Source organism: Macrobrachium nipponense, chromosome 26, assembly GCF_015104395.2.
Source record: "Macrobrachium nipponense isolate FS-2020 chromosome 26, ASM1510439v2, whole genome shotgun sequence".
NCBI classification, from domain to species: domain Eukaryota; kingdom Metazoa; phylum Arthropoda; class Malacostraca; order Decapoda; family Palaemonidae; genus Macrobrachium; species Macrobrachium nipponense.
In genome coordinates, this window is record NC_087215.1 from 31981093 (window position 1) to 31998761 (window position 17669).

Consider the following 17669-nt stretch of genomic DNA (forward strand, 5'->3'; position numbering starts at 1 on the left):
TCACTAAAGCAGGAGTTTCAGGGGAATGTATTAAAAATTATGTCGAGGGTAAAGAGCTGGAGGATGAAAGAAATTAAGGGGGGACTAGGTTAGGAAACAGTTGGAGGGGAGGGAGAAAGAGATAAGTGTGATTATATGTTGTATAATTGTTATTGGTATTTTATGCATTGTTGAAATATGGTGGGTGTCCTATATATGGGCAGCACATGGTTCATTCTGGAAGGTGTCTGTTGATGTATTTAAGCTGTGTTGTGACGTCATAGACAAGATGGTGGCAGGGTCGGGGGATGTAAACAATAACACGGGGCAGTAGGAGACACGTGCGTTTGCTGGTTGTTTGGTATGGGAGAGCTCTCTGTCTGGTAGGAGTTTTTGGGTCGTAAGTCTTGTTGTGGTGTTGATCTAAGGTGATTTCTGGAGTGGGAATTGGAGAATGCATACAGGTGGGTAGATTATTAATTTGTGTAAAAAAAAGTTAGGCTAGGCTAAAATTCAAAGTCAGTTCCCACAACTGACTGGAGTTGAGAACCTCCAAGAGATTACCATGCTCCCAGCTGCCATAACTCCTGTGGCCTACTATTGTTCTGTCAAAATAGTTGGCTGGAGTAGTAGAACCCTGGGTTCAAGTACCCACAAAACTTAAGGGTACTCGAGAATGGGTCTTATGAGACAGGATGAGGGTGATGCCTCCCAGTCATCAACAAGGAGAGTATGTATGGCCAGAGTGTACTCACTTATATCTTGTTAAATCCAGTGTGTACTTCAGCCCAGATGCTGCTCTCCAAAGAGGGAATGGGGATGGAAGAAAACCCCATCATTCTACAAAAACACACCTCCAGACTTACAGACTTACACTACACTTTAGTATGTATTTTGGGTAAGACACTGCTCTTGTCTAAAATAGAGCTTGGGTGCCTACAGTACAGCATACTGGGAAGTAACCACCGATCCCAAGGTGAAGGTGTCTAGTTCTTGTTGGTGACATCCTATGGCAGAATGAAGTAATGGTAGTCCAACAATCCAAGACCCCAGTGCTCATTACCCAAAACTAAAAGGTCCTTACGAAAAATATAATTATGATAAAATTGAGTTTCACATATACGTACTTACCAAATAATTACACAGCTCTAATTTTCAACCATGGCAGCCTAAAAATTCAAAATTCGTGTTAGCACCTCAATTGTTTTGTGTAGGTGACAAACCCTACCCACTTTCAGGGAAGAGGCAGAACACAGTAGAGTTAAATTTGTTTGTGACCTGATGTCCATGTGAAGGGAGGGAGGGCTCCAATTCTGTAATTACCAATAAGTAACTTACAAGTGATTATACATAGCTGGATCCACATTGGTAGGAGGTGGGATACATGGACATATCCCATTCCACAACATTAAGAAAAGTAATGACCTAGAAACAGAGAAGTTGCTAGCATTGATACAATGCTTGTTGTTTCCTTACTTGGTAAAAGAGCTAATGCAGGTGGATACTGCCTCTGGTTGGTGCTCACCTTAACCTGTAGCTGTATGGTCGTCCCTACTTTAGGTCGGAATTTTGCAGCGAAGCTTAAACAGGTGCCCTTGCCCTGGGCGTAGAACCAGAGTAAAAAGCAGACAACGCTGTCACCTACACAGCAATAAAAAACCACACCCAAACCACTAAAAAACTGGTGGGCACTCCAGGTGCAATGTAGCCCCAGGATCCCCTGGACTTGACACCCTGAATCAAGGCGAGGAGATAGAGAATGGAAAGAGAGCTTGCTATGCTTCCTCTCACAACATGCCAGCCACGGATAAAGGTCCTAAGGTACTACAATTTTCAAACAGTTTCACTTCTTTCAAGTAATGAGTTGCGAAGACCGACTAGCACTTCCAATAGGTAAAGATTGTAAAATGGACAAGAGGGGCATATTACGCCTAAAAGCAAGAGGTAGCATCATCCCGGACCTCATGAGCTTTTGCCTTAAAAAAAGGCAGGGTGTTCTCTTGGATCCAAGAGTGAGCCTCAGAAATCAAGCCTCAAAAAATATGACATAGCATTCTTTGTGAAGGGTTCCTAACTGTGCACCACAGATGACCAGAAGATCCTCTCATTTTTTTACCCTTTGCAGGTCAAATACCTAAGGGCTCTTACCAGACAACGAAGCCTTTCTTCTTCTTCCGGTCCAAGGATGTCCATTAAGTTTTTAATGGTAAATGAATGGAGTCAAGGCTTGAAAGGGTCCTCACTCTTGGCAAGGAAGCCAAGAGAATGAGCAGACTTCATCTACTTGCACAAATCTAACTCTCTTGTCAACAACCTGAAGCTCAATGATACGTTTGGCAGTGGCCAAAGCAACGAGGGGGAGTCTTCCCAGTAAGATTCCTTTCGAGATGGAGTAGAAAGGTTTGAAAGTGGGACCTGAAAGCCACTTTAAAACTATGTCAAGATTCCAAGAGACGTCTTCAGACTTCCTTTGCTTAGATGTATCAAAGGATTTGAAGAATGTGTCCTTGGATTGATAGACGGTTGCTAGAGGACTGACGTCTACATCTAGCAATAGCTTCCGCAGCTGCTTTGGAAAAGCCTTTTGCTCTGACAAGACTCCGGACAGTTTGAATCCTGTCAGAGCCAGAGCAGACAACCTTTGGTGGAACCTGGAGAAATAGGCTGTCTGAGAAGAGTGTTTTTGTGTAAGGAACATCGGTCTTGGATCCATTCTTTCTTGGGCCAGAACGGAGGAACTTGGGTCACTGAAATGTTGCGATGGGAGAAATTTTTTATCACTTATCTGATCATGCCAAACGGAGGGAATGTGTAGACGTCCAGCCCTGACCAGTCCAGAACCTTAGCATCCATTGCCCATGACAGAGGGTCCATGGCTGGAGAACAAAAGAGGAGGACGGTGATCCTCGATGTCACAAACAGGTCTACAATTGGTCTGTCCTGTAACTTCCACAGATTGTTGCAGACCAGGGTGTCTAAGGTCCATTCTGTGGGAAGGACCTGCTTGCCGTGACTCAGCTAATCTGTTAAGACGTTCAGTCTCCCCTGTGCGAACTGAGTGATGAGGGTAACTTGGTTCTGCTTTGCCCAGAGGAGGAGATCTTAGAGGAGGACTGGAGACCTAGGTGAATAACCTTCAGTTCCTTGACATTTATATAAAGGTTTCTTTGATCTGTGGACAACGTCCCAGAAACTTCTTGATCCCCTAGAAGGGCTCCCCAACCTAGGTCTGAGGTATCTGAATAAAAGTCTAGGTCAGGGCTCAATGGAAAAAATTTTCCTTGAGGAAATTTTTCTTTGCATAGCCATCGTTGTAGATCAGATTTGATCTCTGACACGAAGGGGATAAGGGAACCCAGTTGAATCTCCGTGTTCCAGTTGGCCTTGAGAAAGAACCATAGAACTCTCACGTGTAATCTTGCCACTTTACAAACTGCTTGATGGAGGGCATAGTCCCCAAGAGACTCGTCCATTGATTGGCTGAACAGGATGAGAGAGAGAGAAACCTATAGACTATGCTTAGGCAGGAGTAGACTCTTTTGGGGGATGGAAAAACCTGAAAAGTCTGAGAATTCAGGATCATCCCCAAATAAAGAAACTTGTGTCAGAGTCGTGTGAGACTTTTGTTTGTTGATCAGAATGCCCATCTCTTGAGTCAGGAGAAGAGTTTTCTTCAAATCCTCTGTGTATCTTTCTCTTGATGGGGAACGGAGAACCAGTCGTCTAAATAAAGGGAGATGTTGATTCTGAGATGGAGCCATTGACCCAGAGGAGCGAGAATTCACTAAATACTTAAGGGGCTGTAGAGAAGTCGAAGCACAAGGCCCAAAACTTAAGAACTCTGCCCTGAAACACAAACCAGAGGTAATCCCTAGAGTCCAGATGGATGGGGACATGGAAGTCAGCGTCCTGCATGTCCAGGATGATCATCCAATTACCCAGGCGAATGGATGACATGACAGACTGGTTTGTTTCCATGTGGAACTCAGTTTTCTGAACTAAGTGACTCAGGGCACTGATATCGAGAACTGCCCTCCAACCCCCTGATGACAAGGGGACTCGAAGAGACTGTTATAGAACCCCTCTGAATTGTGATTCTTGACTTCTTCTATGCCCCCTTTGAGAAGGAGGGGGTTGAATTCTTTCAAACAGGCTGAAAATTTCTCGGAGCCTTCCAAGTAAGCAGTGAAGACGATTGGGCACTTGACTAAAGGAGGTTTCTCTGAAAGGAAAGGAGAAGCCCTCCTTCAGGACTTGAACAATCCATTGCCTCTGTGACTCCACTTCTCCTAAAGTGGAGAAGTCTGGCCCCTACTGGAGCATGAAGTACTGAATCTTCTTTCTTGGCAATAGGTTTCAAGGTCGATTTCTTGACAGACTATGACAACAAGTGCAAGTTAGTCTGAAGTCTTGTCTGGGGCTCCTGCTTGCCTCCATGAATAGGCTGTAGCTGCAATTGTGGAATAGATTTAGCAAAGAAGGATTGATAAAGTTTTTTATGCAATAACAAGAAATGGAATAACATTTTGTAAAACATGGCATCTAATTTAGGTGCTGTTGCCAGTATCCACTGGTAAGCAGCTTAGATTTTCTCCAGGGGGCATTTTTGGTGGTCAATGTGTATGTCTGGAGGGATTTCCCCTTTCTACAAATGTCTTGATTTCTTAATATCGTAAGTAAAGAATAAATTGGTAAGCAAGGAAATATGAAATAGAGCATAACAGAATAAGTTGGGAGAGTGATAAAATAAGCAATCGCATACAAACACATATCTCTCTCTCTCTCTTTTTAAGTACGTATCTAATTATGTAATAAAGTTAAGATGGACATATGTTAAAATAAAACAAACATGATATTGTTATGATACAATAAAGTTTGTTCATACTTACCTGGCAGATATATATATGCTGTATTTTTTCTGAAGTCCGACAGAATTTTAAAAACTTCCGACACACGCAGTGGTCCGGCAGGTGGTTAGTACCCATTCCCGCTGCTGGGAGGCGGGTATCAGGAACCATTCCCATTTTCTATTCATAATTTTTATTTCCACTGTCCCCTGAGGGGAGGTGGGTGGGTACTTGATTATATATATCTGCCAGGTAAGTATGAACAAACTTTATTGTATCATAACAATATCATTTTGTTCATGAAACTTACCTGTCAGATATATATATAGCTGAATCCCACCTTTGGAGGTGGGAAGGGACAGAATAGAAGGATTTTAGGAAACAAATGCATGCAGATGATTTACATCTTGGTTCCACCTGTTAGCATAGCTGGCTTCGTGGTTACTGCCACGTAAGTCTGCTTGTGCTACTAGAGTTGCCAGCGAGGTAGAGACCTATTATAGCTGGTGCACTCCAGATGCTCTGTCAACAGGGGCGAGACCACGACGTGGACTAGACCATGATGACCATACCATGAGGGCTAAGAAGTAAAATAAATATATATATATATATCACCACCTGACCAACCTAGCCAACCTTAACTAAGGCTTAAGAGTTAAGAAGTCGCCGTTGTCGGCGACTCATCAACTAAATTAAGAGCTCTTCCTAACCATTTTCTACAGGATAGGATGAGTGGTACTTCTTGCCCCCAAGATTGTGTCTGCAGACACGTATGGCCCTAGCGAGCAGCAGACTCATATGCCATCTTCACATCTCGCAGGGAGTGTGAAGTGAACACAGAGTTGCTTCGCTAAAACATGGTACTCAGGATGTTGCTGAGTGCCATGCTCTGTTGAAATGCTTCCGAGGCCGCGCCCTCACCTCGTGAGCATTCAGATAAAAGATTTCAAATCTTTGTGCAAACACAATGAAGGAGCATTTTTGAAGATAAACTCCTTAACACTAAAGCCAGGGTGTTCTTCGATATGGGCAAGTCTGGTCTTTTCGGAACACTGCAGATTGCCCGAATGACTTAGACTTTCTTGAGTTTTATGTAGATAAAACTTGAGAGACCCGACAGGGCACAGGACTCTCTCTGGCTCCTGCCCACTAACTTGTGCCATCCTTGCTTCCAAGCTCCTGGCCCAAGGACAAAACGGGTTTCCATTCTTAGGCCACAACGGAAGGCTTAGAGAGCACACCGCCTTGTGTTCTCTAAAGCCAAAAACTTGTGACGATGGCTAAAAATTTCACTAACCCTCTTTGTCGTATCTAGGGTGGTTAGAAGAAGGCCTTCCTGATCACATGCAAGAAGTTAACAGGTAGGAGAGGTTCGAATGCTTTAACATCAAGAACTTCAGACTACGTCTAAGTTCCATATTGAAAGCTTCGATCTGGACATGCACAGTCAGTCCGTCTGTACTAAAGTCAGGTGACCGACCAGTTGACCAGTCAGACGAATCAAGGACAGCAAGGCTGTACCCTGAAGACCATAAGGCACTATTCTTCGCTGAAGGATGAGTGTCTGGACTGCCTGGGCGATTCAATCTAAGCAAACCTTGGGGGTGTATCAACGCAACCCAACATCGTCAGCGAATCAACTCCTGACTCGAGCTTCTGGTGCCAGGAGAAAGGAGCGAGGAGCAAAAAGGGGATTCAGTCCCGAAGGAAGAATGCCTGACAGTCCAACCTGGTCTCATGTTACACGATCATCGGGGGTGTATAAACGCAACCGACTTCGTCAACAAGAAACTCAGGGCTACTATATGTCGCCTGATCTCGCACGAGTGTCTGACTTCGAGAAAACAGGTGAGACAAAAAGTAGATGGTGAGCGAGTTTCGAGATTCCACAGAACTCAAAGATCGTGAAGGCTTTGTTGTTGACAGACGCAAATCTCCGAGCCCAAAGGCCGTCAACAACACATTTGCATATTCCTTTAATAGTTGTGACTGCCAGCTTATCCCATTCTTCAGACGGAAATGGAAGACGGTAAATCTTATTCCTGTCAACATCTCGATAGTCTGAACGTAGTCAGACTCAGAGCGGAGAGGTTATAGGTACCTTTCGAGTTAGAGTAGACCGACTCTCTCGGAAAAGGTCCTTGGAAAGTGAACTAGGAAGTATGTGACCTCTGTGAATCCAGGATTCTGAAGGCCAACATGGGGCGATCAGCGTCATTTGTCGCTCCCTGGGACGTCATAAATCCTCTTATTACATTTCCTAAGCGATTGAAAAAGGGGAAAAGAGACTAAAACATCCATCCCCGTTCAATATCATAGGATGGCGTTTAATGGTACCGATCCCCGGATTCGAGAATAAGGGAGCAGAGAAGCCGCCGCCTCTCTTGCCTCCTCAAACATATCGAAGAGAAGAATGAAAGGGCGTCCCTAAAGTCTACACAACTCTCAACTTACTTCTAAAGAAAGATTCCACTCGGAAGTGAATAGTTGCTGCCGTCGATCGAGACGATTCGTACGGACTTTTGCAATCCTGTAACGAACCTGTAGAGGATCGTTACATTTTACGCCTGTTGTTATAATAGGCTCTTTCTCGTAAACTCGAACAAGGACCGAGAGAAGATACTTCTTAAGATATGAGAGAGCTGTGGAATATCAGAGTTGATCTGGAACCACTGGTTCCCAAAAAACTCGTTTCGAGGACTGGAGGGACTACCGAATCGCTTTTACTTCTTTCAGATTAAGATCCAGGACATCTGAAACCCTATCCAGATGTCCGGCACCTTCTTTCTATCACCTCAGGTGATAGACGCACTGAGAGATGTTCAGAATCATTCCTAAATCTAGAATAATATTTCAGTTTCCCGGTAGGAAAAAACTGTGGTCTGATTGCAGTCTATTCGGGGGGAAACAAACTTCTTCAGGAAGGAAATGGTCCCCAGCAAGCTCATCCATTTCCCTCCCCGAGTATGCTTACTTCCCTAAATAAGGCTGCGCTTTGCCTAAGCAGGGAGAGCAAATAAAAAGTGCAATGTTGCGGTAGACTCGTAGTTCCATACCGTGTTCGGTAACGAGCACCGAAAGGATTAAGAGATAACTCTGTTGAACATAGTAACGGCAAAACGAATGCAACGTTTATTCATTCACGTAAGAAATCCCCTCAATCTTAGGCTAAAGTCCGTGATTGTAGGACAGAGATACAGTTAGTCAGTCAATCCCGCAGGAGAGACGTAACCGTCATCACAGAGATACGGTTAGTCAGTCAATCCCGCAGGAGAGAGAGACGTAAACCTACCGCGCATGACAGCGCACGATCTGTACTGGCTCGGTTGGACTGGAGGACAGACACAGCGTGACAGCAGCAGCAAGCAGCTTACGAACGTCGTCTCTTAACTTTATGTCTGGGTTGCCAGCTACCCTATTCTAGAAGAAATAGGTCCGTTATTTTTTTTTTGAGCAGAAAGACTCACAAGCTGGTATATTTAAGCGAAACAGAAAACGCTAAATATATAGATGGCGTTTGTGTCGTCAGAACACTACCATACAACGGTAAAAGATAAATCGGAAACTCCTGGAAGGCTGCAGGGAGTAACGATTAAATGTCCTTAAAATAGACAATAGACCTCTCGGTTGCCATCCGAAGAGGTAACTACAGCAAGCGTATATGACTTGAACCAACCAGAAGTAAAATAACACAAGGCAAAAAATGAAATTATATCACAATAAAGTTTGTTCCTACTACCTGGCAGACATATATATAGCTGAATTCGGAAATACAGCTACATACTATCTGACAGGCAAGTTTCATGAACAAAACTTAAGAGAATCGAAGCAGTCGAAGCAGTCAGCTCAAGCTTCTTATGTTATTGGACATAAGCGTTCATTGACGTAGTCTACAAGTCTTATTTCTTGTACGATCTGCGAATGACGAATGAGAGCTCTTCCGAATCTTGTCAATAAGAGCTTATTCCTTTACGTAATATCAAGTTAATGAGATGTTTGTCAATGAGAACTAACCCATTTACGGGACAAAGAGATATTTTGTCAAAGAGGGGATACCCACTTACTTGACAAAACGAAAGTATATTGTCAATGGGGGAAAGTCACTGAATTGACAAAACGTAATCCAGGGAGTCGAGCATTTAATTTTTCCGATTCCCGTCTCAAACGAGGAAGGGGCAAGAATCCTGTTAAGACTGGGCTGGTTACGGCAAGTAGAACGACGACGTTCAATTCGGCAGCGTAGTCCCGACTAGAAACTAACAAAATCTATCATCTGAAAACCCTTTCAGATGGCTAAAAAGCTTGGGAAAATTATACTGGGAAGAGGAAGAAACTCTCCAACCAGCTTCTCTCCCGTATCACAACTAATGCCTGCTAAAGCTTAAAATTATTGGCAGTATGGCAAAGGAAGTCCTGTCTTGCGCTTTCCTGAAGAGCGTCCTTTTGATGAGTGCCTTTGCAAGAATCCTACTGAACGTTGCCGAGAGTCCTGACGTGCAGGACATCGAGCCTTACATAACCCGTAACTGCCTTATCGCAAAGTCTTTGGGACTGCGGTTAGTGGTAACTTAAATTTTATTGGCAGAATGGCAAAGGTTGCGGTAGAGCAAACGAGATCTTCCTTAACTCCATCCACCTATGCGAAAAGCAATATTAATTGACAGAGACCTCTTGAATTCACGAAACCCGATGTCTTGCTGGGTTTCGAAGAAGAAGTTGTCTGTTCACTTTAAGCTTCCTCCGAAGCACTGCCTACTTCACATTCTTTGCAGGTGAGGTAGAAGGTATCACCGAAGGTAGAGGTAAAAATTCTTTAGGCCCAAATCTGAAACAAGAGCTTGAAGAGTTCAACAGAAACGTTCAGCCAGGCGACACACCTGGCATGCGCTGGTGCACGCTCGGCGTCCACTGGCGCGCGCTCGGCGTCCACTGGAGCGCGCTCGGCGTCCACTGGCGCGCGCGGAGCGCGCTTGGCGTGCACCCGCGCGCGCCTGGAGTCCATCCGAGCGTCCCAGGCGTCCGCTCTCAAAAGCTTCCTGCTACTATGACTTCTTTTACGTATTTCTCGGTGGAAAGACGGACACGAGTTCAGGCGACGTTCGCCTTCTTACTTCTCACTGAAACGCATAACGAGAGAGAGAGAGAGAGAGAGAGAGGACGTGAAGCGTCCTCTTCTATAAAGCTTCTATTTAGAGGGCGCGAGTCCTTCCGAAAGCTCCAACCCCTGCACGGAGAGGACGCTTTGTCGGAGGAGAGAAGCAAAACTTTCAGGATTCGTGCACGCGCACGCACTTTGGCAGTCTGGGGATGGGATTTTCATCAGAAACTGCCGAAGGCACGCCAAGATCAGTGGGGGTTCCTTGTAACCCTCCTTAGGCTTTCGACATGCTCCCTCCCCGGGTCCTGGGAGTCAAGCAGAGGTCCCGGCCAGAGACGAAACGAGGCCGATCTGACGCACCCCTCCACTACACAAGGGTATCACTGCACTTCTGCACTTCACTTTTACTCTCTAAAGCAAGCACTTTCGATTCTAAGTTACGAATCGAAAGAGTATCAGAGAAAGGGCAATTCCTCTACAGACACTGCTTAGGGCCCGAAGGCAATACTGCAGGGTTAGGAGTAACAATTACAGAAGTAGCACTTCACAGCAATGAAGGAGAGCGAGCACCTCTCGTAGACATATTCATAGCCCGTAGGCCATACTACAGGGTTAGGCAAAATAAAGTCTACAGGAAGGTTAGCAGGTTCACTACCCTGACTTTTGTTACTGATAATTGCGTACATACGAATCATACGTCTTCCTTACGGAATTAGACATGTTTACTGATTAATTGCGTACATACGAATCATACGTCTTCCTTACGGAATAGACAAAGTCTCACACTCCTTACATGACAAATCTCAAACAAAGAAGCAAGACCCATACCCCTCGTACATACCAAGTGCGGATCTACCGAAGCTTTCGGTAGCCACACCCTATCTTTGCAGACAACCCCGTCTGAAACTAGCCTAACTAGATTCAGATATTTTAAGCAAAAATGAATCAAATTCAAATCAATTTAAGATAGCGTATGCCTAGCCACAAATCCAAGTAAATAAATCAAAAGACAATTAGGATACTTAGCGGCAATGAAGTTTCCAAAATCCTAAGACGGAGGTACTGAAAACAGGTGTTTTCAGCACCGGCGACAGAAAAATTATGGATAGAAAATGGGAATGGTTCCTGATACCCGCCTCCCAGCGGCGGGAATGGGTACTAACCACCTGGCCGACCACTGCGTGTGTCGGAAGTTTTTAAAATTCTGTCGGACTTCAGAAAATACAGCTATATATATATCTGACAGGTAAGTTTCATGAACAAAAAATAATGTAAGCTTTAGAAGACAGAGATCGAGAGCAGGGCGGCATAGGAAGGAGATTAAAATACCTGGAAATAAAAAATGCCTATCTTATAATTATAGCCTCACAGTTTGTCTCAAGACATTCAAAGGTCTGTCACACATGTCAAGTTTCTGTTTTTGTAAAATTGGCAACAGGGCAGATCTTTAAACTCCACAACAAAGAGGCCTCTTTGTTGTGGTAAAATCATAGTATTGCAGCCTTGCTGAAATACCTAAAACTCTGAGAACTATAACTGGACATCACTGCCAAGTCAAGTGACAACAAAGCCTAAATTGTCTAATATCAAGTAATAATCACTCACAAATTGGTAAATTCGTTTGTAAAGAACCTGACACCATCTAATTGTGCCAAAAAGGCTGACAGAATTGAGAATACTTCACCAATTGTAAGCAAATATGACTAACTAGGAGGCAAAAGAATTCCAAAAATCACTACTACTAATAACTGCTGTACAGCCATCAACCAACAGAAACAAATTGAAGTTCTGTGCTGGGCTGGTTCATCTCTTACCCCGAAAGTGGGTAGAGTGAACTGCCTCACCAAAACAAAAAGTACAGCTAACACGAATATCAAAATTCGAGCTGCCAATGAGTTGAAATTAATAGCTATGTATTTACTTGGCAAGTTGCATATATAAAAGCTGAATTTCATCATCTCTACTAAATTGAGGACTAATATGCTGATGTAATGATGATAATATCACCTGGAAAACTAAGTTTTTTTGGAACAAATTATATTTAGTCCTATTGAACTACTATGTAATTGCAGGAGTGGTAAAAATCATGTGACAGTAAGGCATTCTGGCCAACAGTCAGTAAAATATGACAAGAATTCCAGTTACCCAGATACAAATATATAACTAAGGAAAATTAATTTAATACTTTTTAATATCTTTACTTAAAAAGTAATGTATAGTTACATGATTTTCATTGGGAATCTGCTTAATTCTTAAACGAACAATGCTCATTTTTAGCCAGAGGTGGAAGTTTTAAACTCTGCATCCATACCTCTATAAGTAAATACGGCACAAATTAGTTGCCAAATGAGTACAGCCTGAGATATGTTGTGGGATACAGTGTCATATTATTGATGGACATCTGAATGAAAATTCTTCTCCTTGAAAATGGATTAGATTTGCCATAATCTGAATTATCATTAATTTTCAGTTGTTTCATGAGACTAATGAGTCTGAAAACTAAAATTAATTTTAGGCAGTTTAAGAAGACCAATGAGCACGCCTCAACTTTCATAACTTTATCCTGAAGGTTTTGGTTTTTAAGTATTGAAATGAAGCTGAACAACTATACTCTGTTTTTTCCATCTGTCCATCCGCCTGTGGTGTTTTTACATGGTAACACTGCGTCCTGGGCTTTAATAGTTACGCTATGTCTAAGTTTTAGGTAAATAAAAGGATATCTGGGTGTACATTTGCAACTGAAAAGTGTTTTAATAATTTACTGTATGCAAATTACATTGTTAATATTCGAAATAGGATATTATTTAAAGCCCGGGACGCTGTTACCATGTCCAAACACCACAGGCGGATGGACAGATGGAAAAAAACAGAGTATAGGTGAGAAGTGGTCAAACCAAGCAAATGAAATGTAAAGGACTGCTTAGGAGACAAATGATTAAAAAAACTACACTGAATTCCTGATAAGTGGCTAAACCCTTTAGTATAATTGTCTTAAAGGGTACTACAATGGATACCACCCAACAAATAATACATAATTAAGACTATAGCAGATTCACTTCACCAGTGCATCTCATGCCCAGTGCCATTCCTTATGACGCTTCTGAGTGTCTGTTGATAAGCCATTCACAGGGCTGGAAACTCTCAGTCTCTCTTGAGAGAGCTCACGTAGGCAGCATACATGCTCCGACATCTTTCAAACATTATAACTTTCATTACACCTCAGTTTTACCAGCAGAAAAGGAGCGCTTCCCGATTCCATCACTAAACATCATCAAGCCAATGATTTAAGGATTATAATGATATAAGAATTATGTACTTAATTAAACTTAATGCTAAAATATTTATAGTGAAACAAACATAAAATTCTTAATATAAAATATATTCTTTCATTCCTTACCTGAGATCCCAGTGCATTCATCATTTATCATCTTGCGTTTTATGCAGTTTCATAACTTAAATGTCATGGAAGACAATGCTTCCAAAATAATTATAGGCAGGGCTAACAATATGAAAATAATAAGCAAATGATTAAGAATATTAAACTCTCTCTCTTATCTTCGTGGAGTCAGGTGTTGCTCACGTGATCACTCAATGACGTCACCATCATGACCACGACCCCTCGATAGAAGTCTTATGGGGGAAAAAAGAATTTTAATGGCTGCATTATCATCACTATTATCATCACCATCACTCTTTCATATCCTATGGTGGAAATCTCTATATGAAAAAAATTGTTACTTACATATTGATACCTTATGGAGGAAATTTATTCATCCCATTGATTTTTCTTTTGCTACAATCAGTCCTCCGATATCCCTCTCATTATTCCTTTTTATTAAATAGTATTAAAATTTTCCTCATAATTCTTATATCATAATTCTGAAATCATTGGCTTGTCGTTGTTTAGCGATGCAACTGTGACACTACTTTTCTGTGGGTAAAACTGAGGTGTAATGAAACTATAACTTTTGAAAGAGGAGAGGTGGAACTTACATCCTCCCTACGTGAACTCTCAAGAGAGACTCGAGTATTTCCAGCCGCGATTAGTTTATCAACCGCCACTCAGGAGCGTCGTAAGGAATGGCGCTAGGCATGAGATGCATGGATGAAATGAATCTACTATAGTATGTTTCCTTAGAATAATCTTGTTTTCTTCAGTTCAGCAGACACTTCCAATAAAAGCAATTTAAATGGAAATGTAAATCTAAAAACACAGTCCAAGCACACTTTTACATATAACAGAAACTTTCGTTGTGGTTAAACTTTTATGTGATTCTTTATGTAAGTGTAAATAAAATCTCTTCCCTCTACTTACCTGTTAAAGTATCATGCACATATTTGATTGATAAGAAGGTATCATGATCCAAATTTCTAAATTTGGCCACACATCCTGAAAGCTGGGTGTGGGTGCCATCGCGGTCATGGTCGTAGTGCAAGGTGCCATTGTTCACCATTGCCGAGATATATGGGTGACCGTGCTGTGGAGTGATAAGGTAGATTTTCACATCTACATGCTTGTGGCAACAGATTTAAAGTATCTAGAGAAATACCAATATGTTATTGCAAACAATTCATTCTCAAGTTTTCATACGTTAATTCTAAGATTTATACTTGTGTTCAAATCACTCACTTTCATTTCACGCTAGTTATTCTATGGTAAGCACTCTAAACAATAAAATATTTCTAGAAGATACAAATATCACAACTTCTTAACTGATAACAGAAAATGATTAACTAGTCCTAACATGATAATCTTCAAAAAATACCTTTCAAGAGACCAGTTACTATATGAATATGTCTCAGTCAACTTAGGACAAAGAGAAAAGCTACTGTCTTCTAAGTGTGAACAAAAATGATAATTTTTGTACGTAAAATGAATAACTTTATGAATGGAAAATTCAAAATAATATAACACTACATACAATAGTACATTTTGCTTGTACAATTAACAAATGAATCAAGTACTACTCCTACAAAACCAGTAACTATAAGGACCATAATAATAGTACAGTAGTTTCCTTCAAGGCTAGTACCCTAAAGACAAATAGATTTCTGAGGCACTGGCAATGGTAAACAACTATGTGATATAGAAATCATACCTCAACATATACAAACATAAGTAAACAGGATACTTACATTGTGGACTCCATTATGATTGCTGTAAGTGTCGGCAATAATGGCTAATCCAGTGAAGAAATCTCTGCTCCCAAATACATCACCAGTCTGCATTGGCTCCTTCACATACCTAACAAACGTATATCAAATAGTTAATAACTTACTCATATTCTATGTTTCAGGATATACGAACATCAAAATTCTTCAAATAAGACATGCTACACATTAAACAAATTTTCATGTAAGACACAGTATATAAAAAAAACAATGCTCAAACTGATTTTCCATGTTTCACAGCAACAAACCTTATTCCTTGTACTACTGCTTTTACAGCTGACCAGTGAGAATGAGCACCTTCATTACCTACTGGATACCCTTGACGAGTGTACATGAGCAATAATGTGTACTGACAATAACAAAATATTGAGAAAATGGAAAGAAAGTACAACAGTCCCCTATTTACATTTAAGTAAAAGAAAAAGAAAAATTTTTTTTATAATAAAATAAAGTTTTGCTTATACTTACCCAGTAATTTCACTGCTATTAGTTTTCCTCGTACGGTAACCTAATTTCAAATTTCATGGGTAGTGCTTTGATTGCTCAGTGTAGGTATTCAATGCTGCCCCCAACAGCAATAGTATTAAGAACGACTTAGCAAACCATCTTATTCTGTTTTAAGCATAATGTCCATCACTGGAGAGGAGGGAGGGCTCTGATCATGTAATTAATGGGTAAGTATATACAAAACTTTATTAAAAAAATGTCATTTTTGTATAAGTGACTTACCCAGTAATTATATAGCTGATTTCAAATTGAAAGGAGGTGGGATCACAGACATATTCTACTCCAAAACATTAGGTCATGTAATGAATTTGAAACAGAAAAGTTGCTAGCATTTAAAACAATACTTATCGTTTCCTATCATTTAAAAGAGCTACTGCAGATGGATAAGACCTCAGGTTGGTGCTCATCTTAACTCGTAGTGGGGTGGCGGTATACATAAGGGTCGCCTCTTACTTAAGGGGAACTTTGTAGTGAGGGAAGTGCTCCGATGGCTAACAGACCATGATAGGTTCCCGCCTTTGCCCTGAGCGCAACAACAACAACAACAACAACAACACACCGACACCTACAATCAAATAGTCATGACCCATCCACTGAGAGTGGTGAGTGCTCCAGGTACACTGTACCCACTGGCTCTCCAAACTTTGCACTTTACTGAAAAAGAGAAGAGATAGTATGAGAACATCCTGTGCTTCCTTCCACAATGCCATGTCAGTCACTAAAAATGGTCTCTAGGTATTGAAAAATTCGATACTGTTTAAGCTTTCATAAAAAATCTAGTAAGATGCAAAGATTGCTTACTCTTCCAGTATGTCGATAGTAGAATAGGAGTAAAGAGCAAATAGCGTCTGAAAACTGAGGAGGTGGAGGTTGTTCTGACATCCTTAGCTTAGCTTCATCAGAGAAGGCAAAAATCACTCCACAACACTGTGTCTCAAAAATGAAGTCCATATAAAACAGAAGATGACACATTTAGACAGGGGAAGAGAGAGAATTCCTGAAAAACTCCAACTGGACAGAGAGCTCTCTCTACTACTTCCAAGCTGGGGAGTGCTACTGGGAGCTTGTGGAAAGAGCTAGAGCCAGACGAGCTACGTGCCAGAGGAGCTGAGTGCCGGGCAAGTTAGGAAATTGGGAGCTGGCTGACGCTTGGAGCACAAGTTGACACCAGAGGAGCTGGGCATCAGGCGAGTAGGAAATTGAGAGATGTCAGATGCTCCTGGAACTCAAGGAAGACCGTAAAGATCTAAGGGAGAAAGAATGTTTGTTTGTTTGTATGGTGTTTTTACGTTGCATGGAACCAGTGGTTATTCAGCAACTGGACCAACGGCTTTACGTGACTTCTGAACCACATCGAGAGTGAACTTCTATCACCAGAAATACACATATCTCACTCCTCAATGGAATGGCCGAGAATCGAATCCGTGACCACTGAGGTGAGAAGCAAACACCAAACCAACCACGCCCTGAGGCGCCCGGGGAGGAAGAAAATGAATCCAGGTCTTGAATGGGACCTTGAACTTTCCTGATCAGCGATTGTACTTCTTCCGCTACTGCCAGAAAAACCTCTCTGACCCTGCAGAGTAAGCTGTCAAGGCGATGGGAGACTTAGAAAAGCAACAGCATTAGGAATGACTCACTAACCACCTCATTCTGTCTGTTTTATGAATAATGTCCATCACTGGGGAGGAAGGAGGGCTCTGATCATGTAATTGCTGGGTAAGTGTATACAAAACTTTATTGTAAAAAGGTCATTTTTGTATAAGTGACTTACCAGTAATTACATAGCTGATTCCAAATTGAAAGGAGGTGGGATCACTGACATATTCTACTCCAAAACATTAGGCCATGTAATGAATTTGAAACAGAAAAGTTGCTAGCATTGAAAACAATGCTTATTGTTTCCTATAAGTTAAGAGAGTTACTACAGATGGATACGGCCTCTGGTTGATGCTCATCTTAATTTGTAGTGGTGTGGCGGTATAGACAAGGGTCGCCTCCTACTTAAGGGAAACTTTGCAGTGAGAGAAGTGCTCTGATAGCTAGCAAAGCATGATAGGTGCCCG

The 17669-nt window shown here is 41.8% G+C and overlaps 1 protein-coding gene across 5 annotated transcripts in view; it reads right to left on the reverse strand.

The window, feature by feature from the left end:
* LOC135200157 (VIP36-like protein) overlaps positions 1-17669 on the reverse strand; it is a 139880-nt gene that overhangs the window by 24571 nt on the left and 97640 nt on the right. For all 5 annotated transcript variants that reach the window (XM_064228509.1, XM_064228510.1, XM_064228507.1 and 2 more), the window contains exons 3-4: positions 15061-15169; positions 14240-14402 (exon numbers count right to left, since the gene is read on the reverse strand). In XM_064228509.1, coding sequence (XP_064084579.1) covers positions 14240-14402; positions 15061-15169 — 272 coding nt within the window. The remainder of the gene's footprint in view (positions 1-14239; positions 14403-15060; positions 15170-17669) is intronic.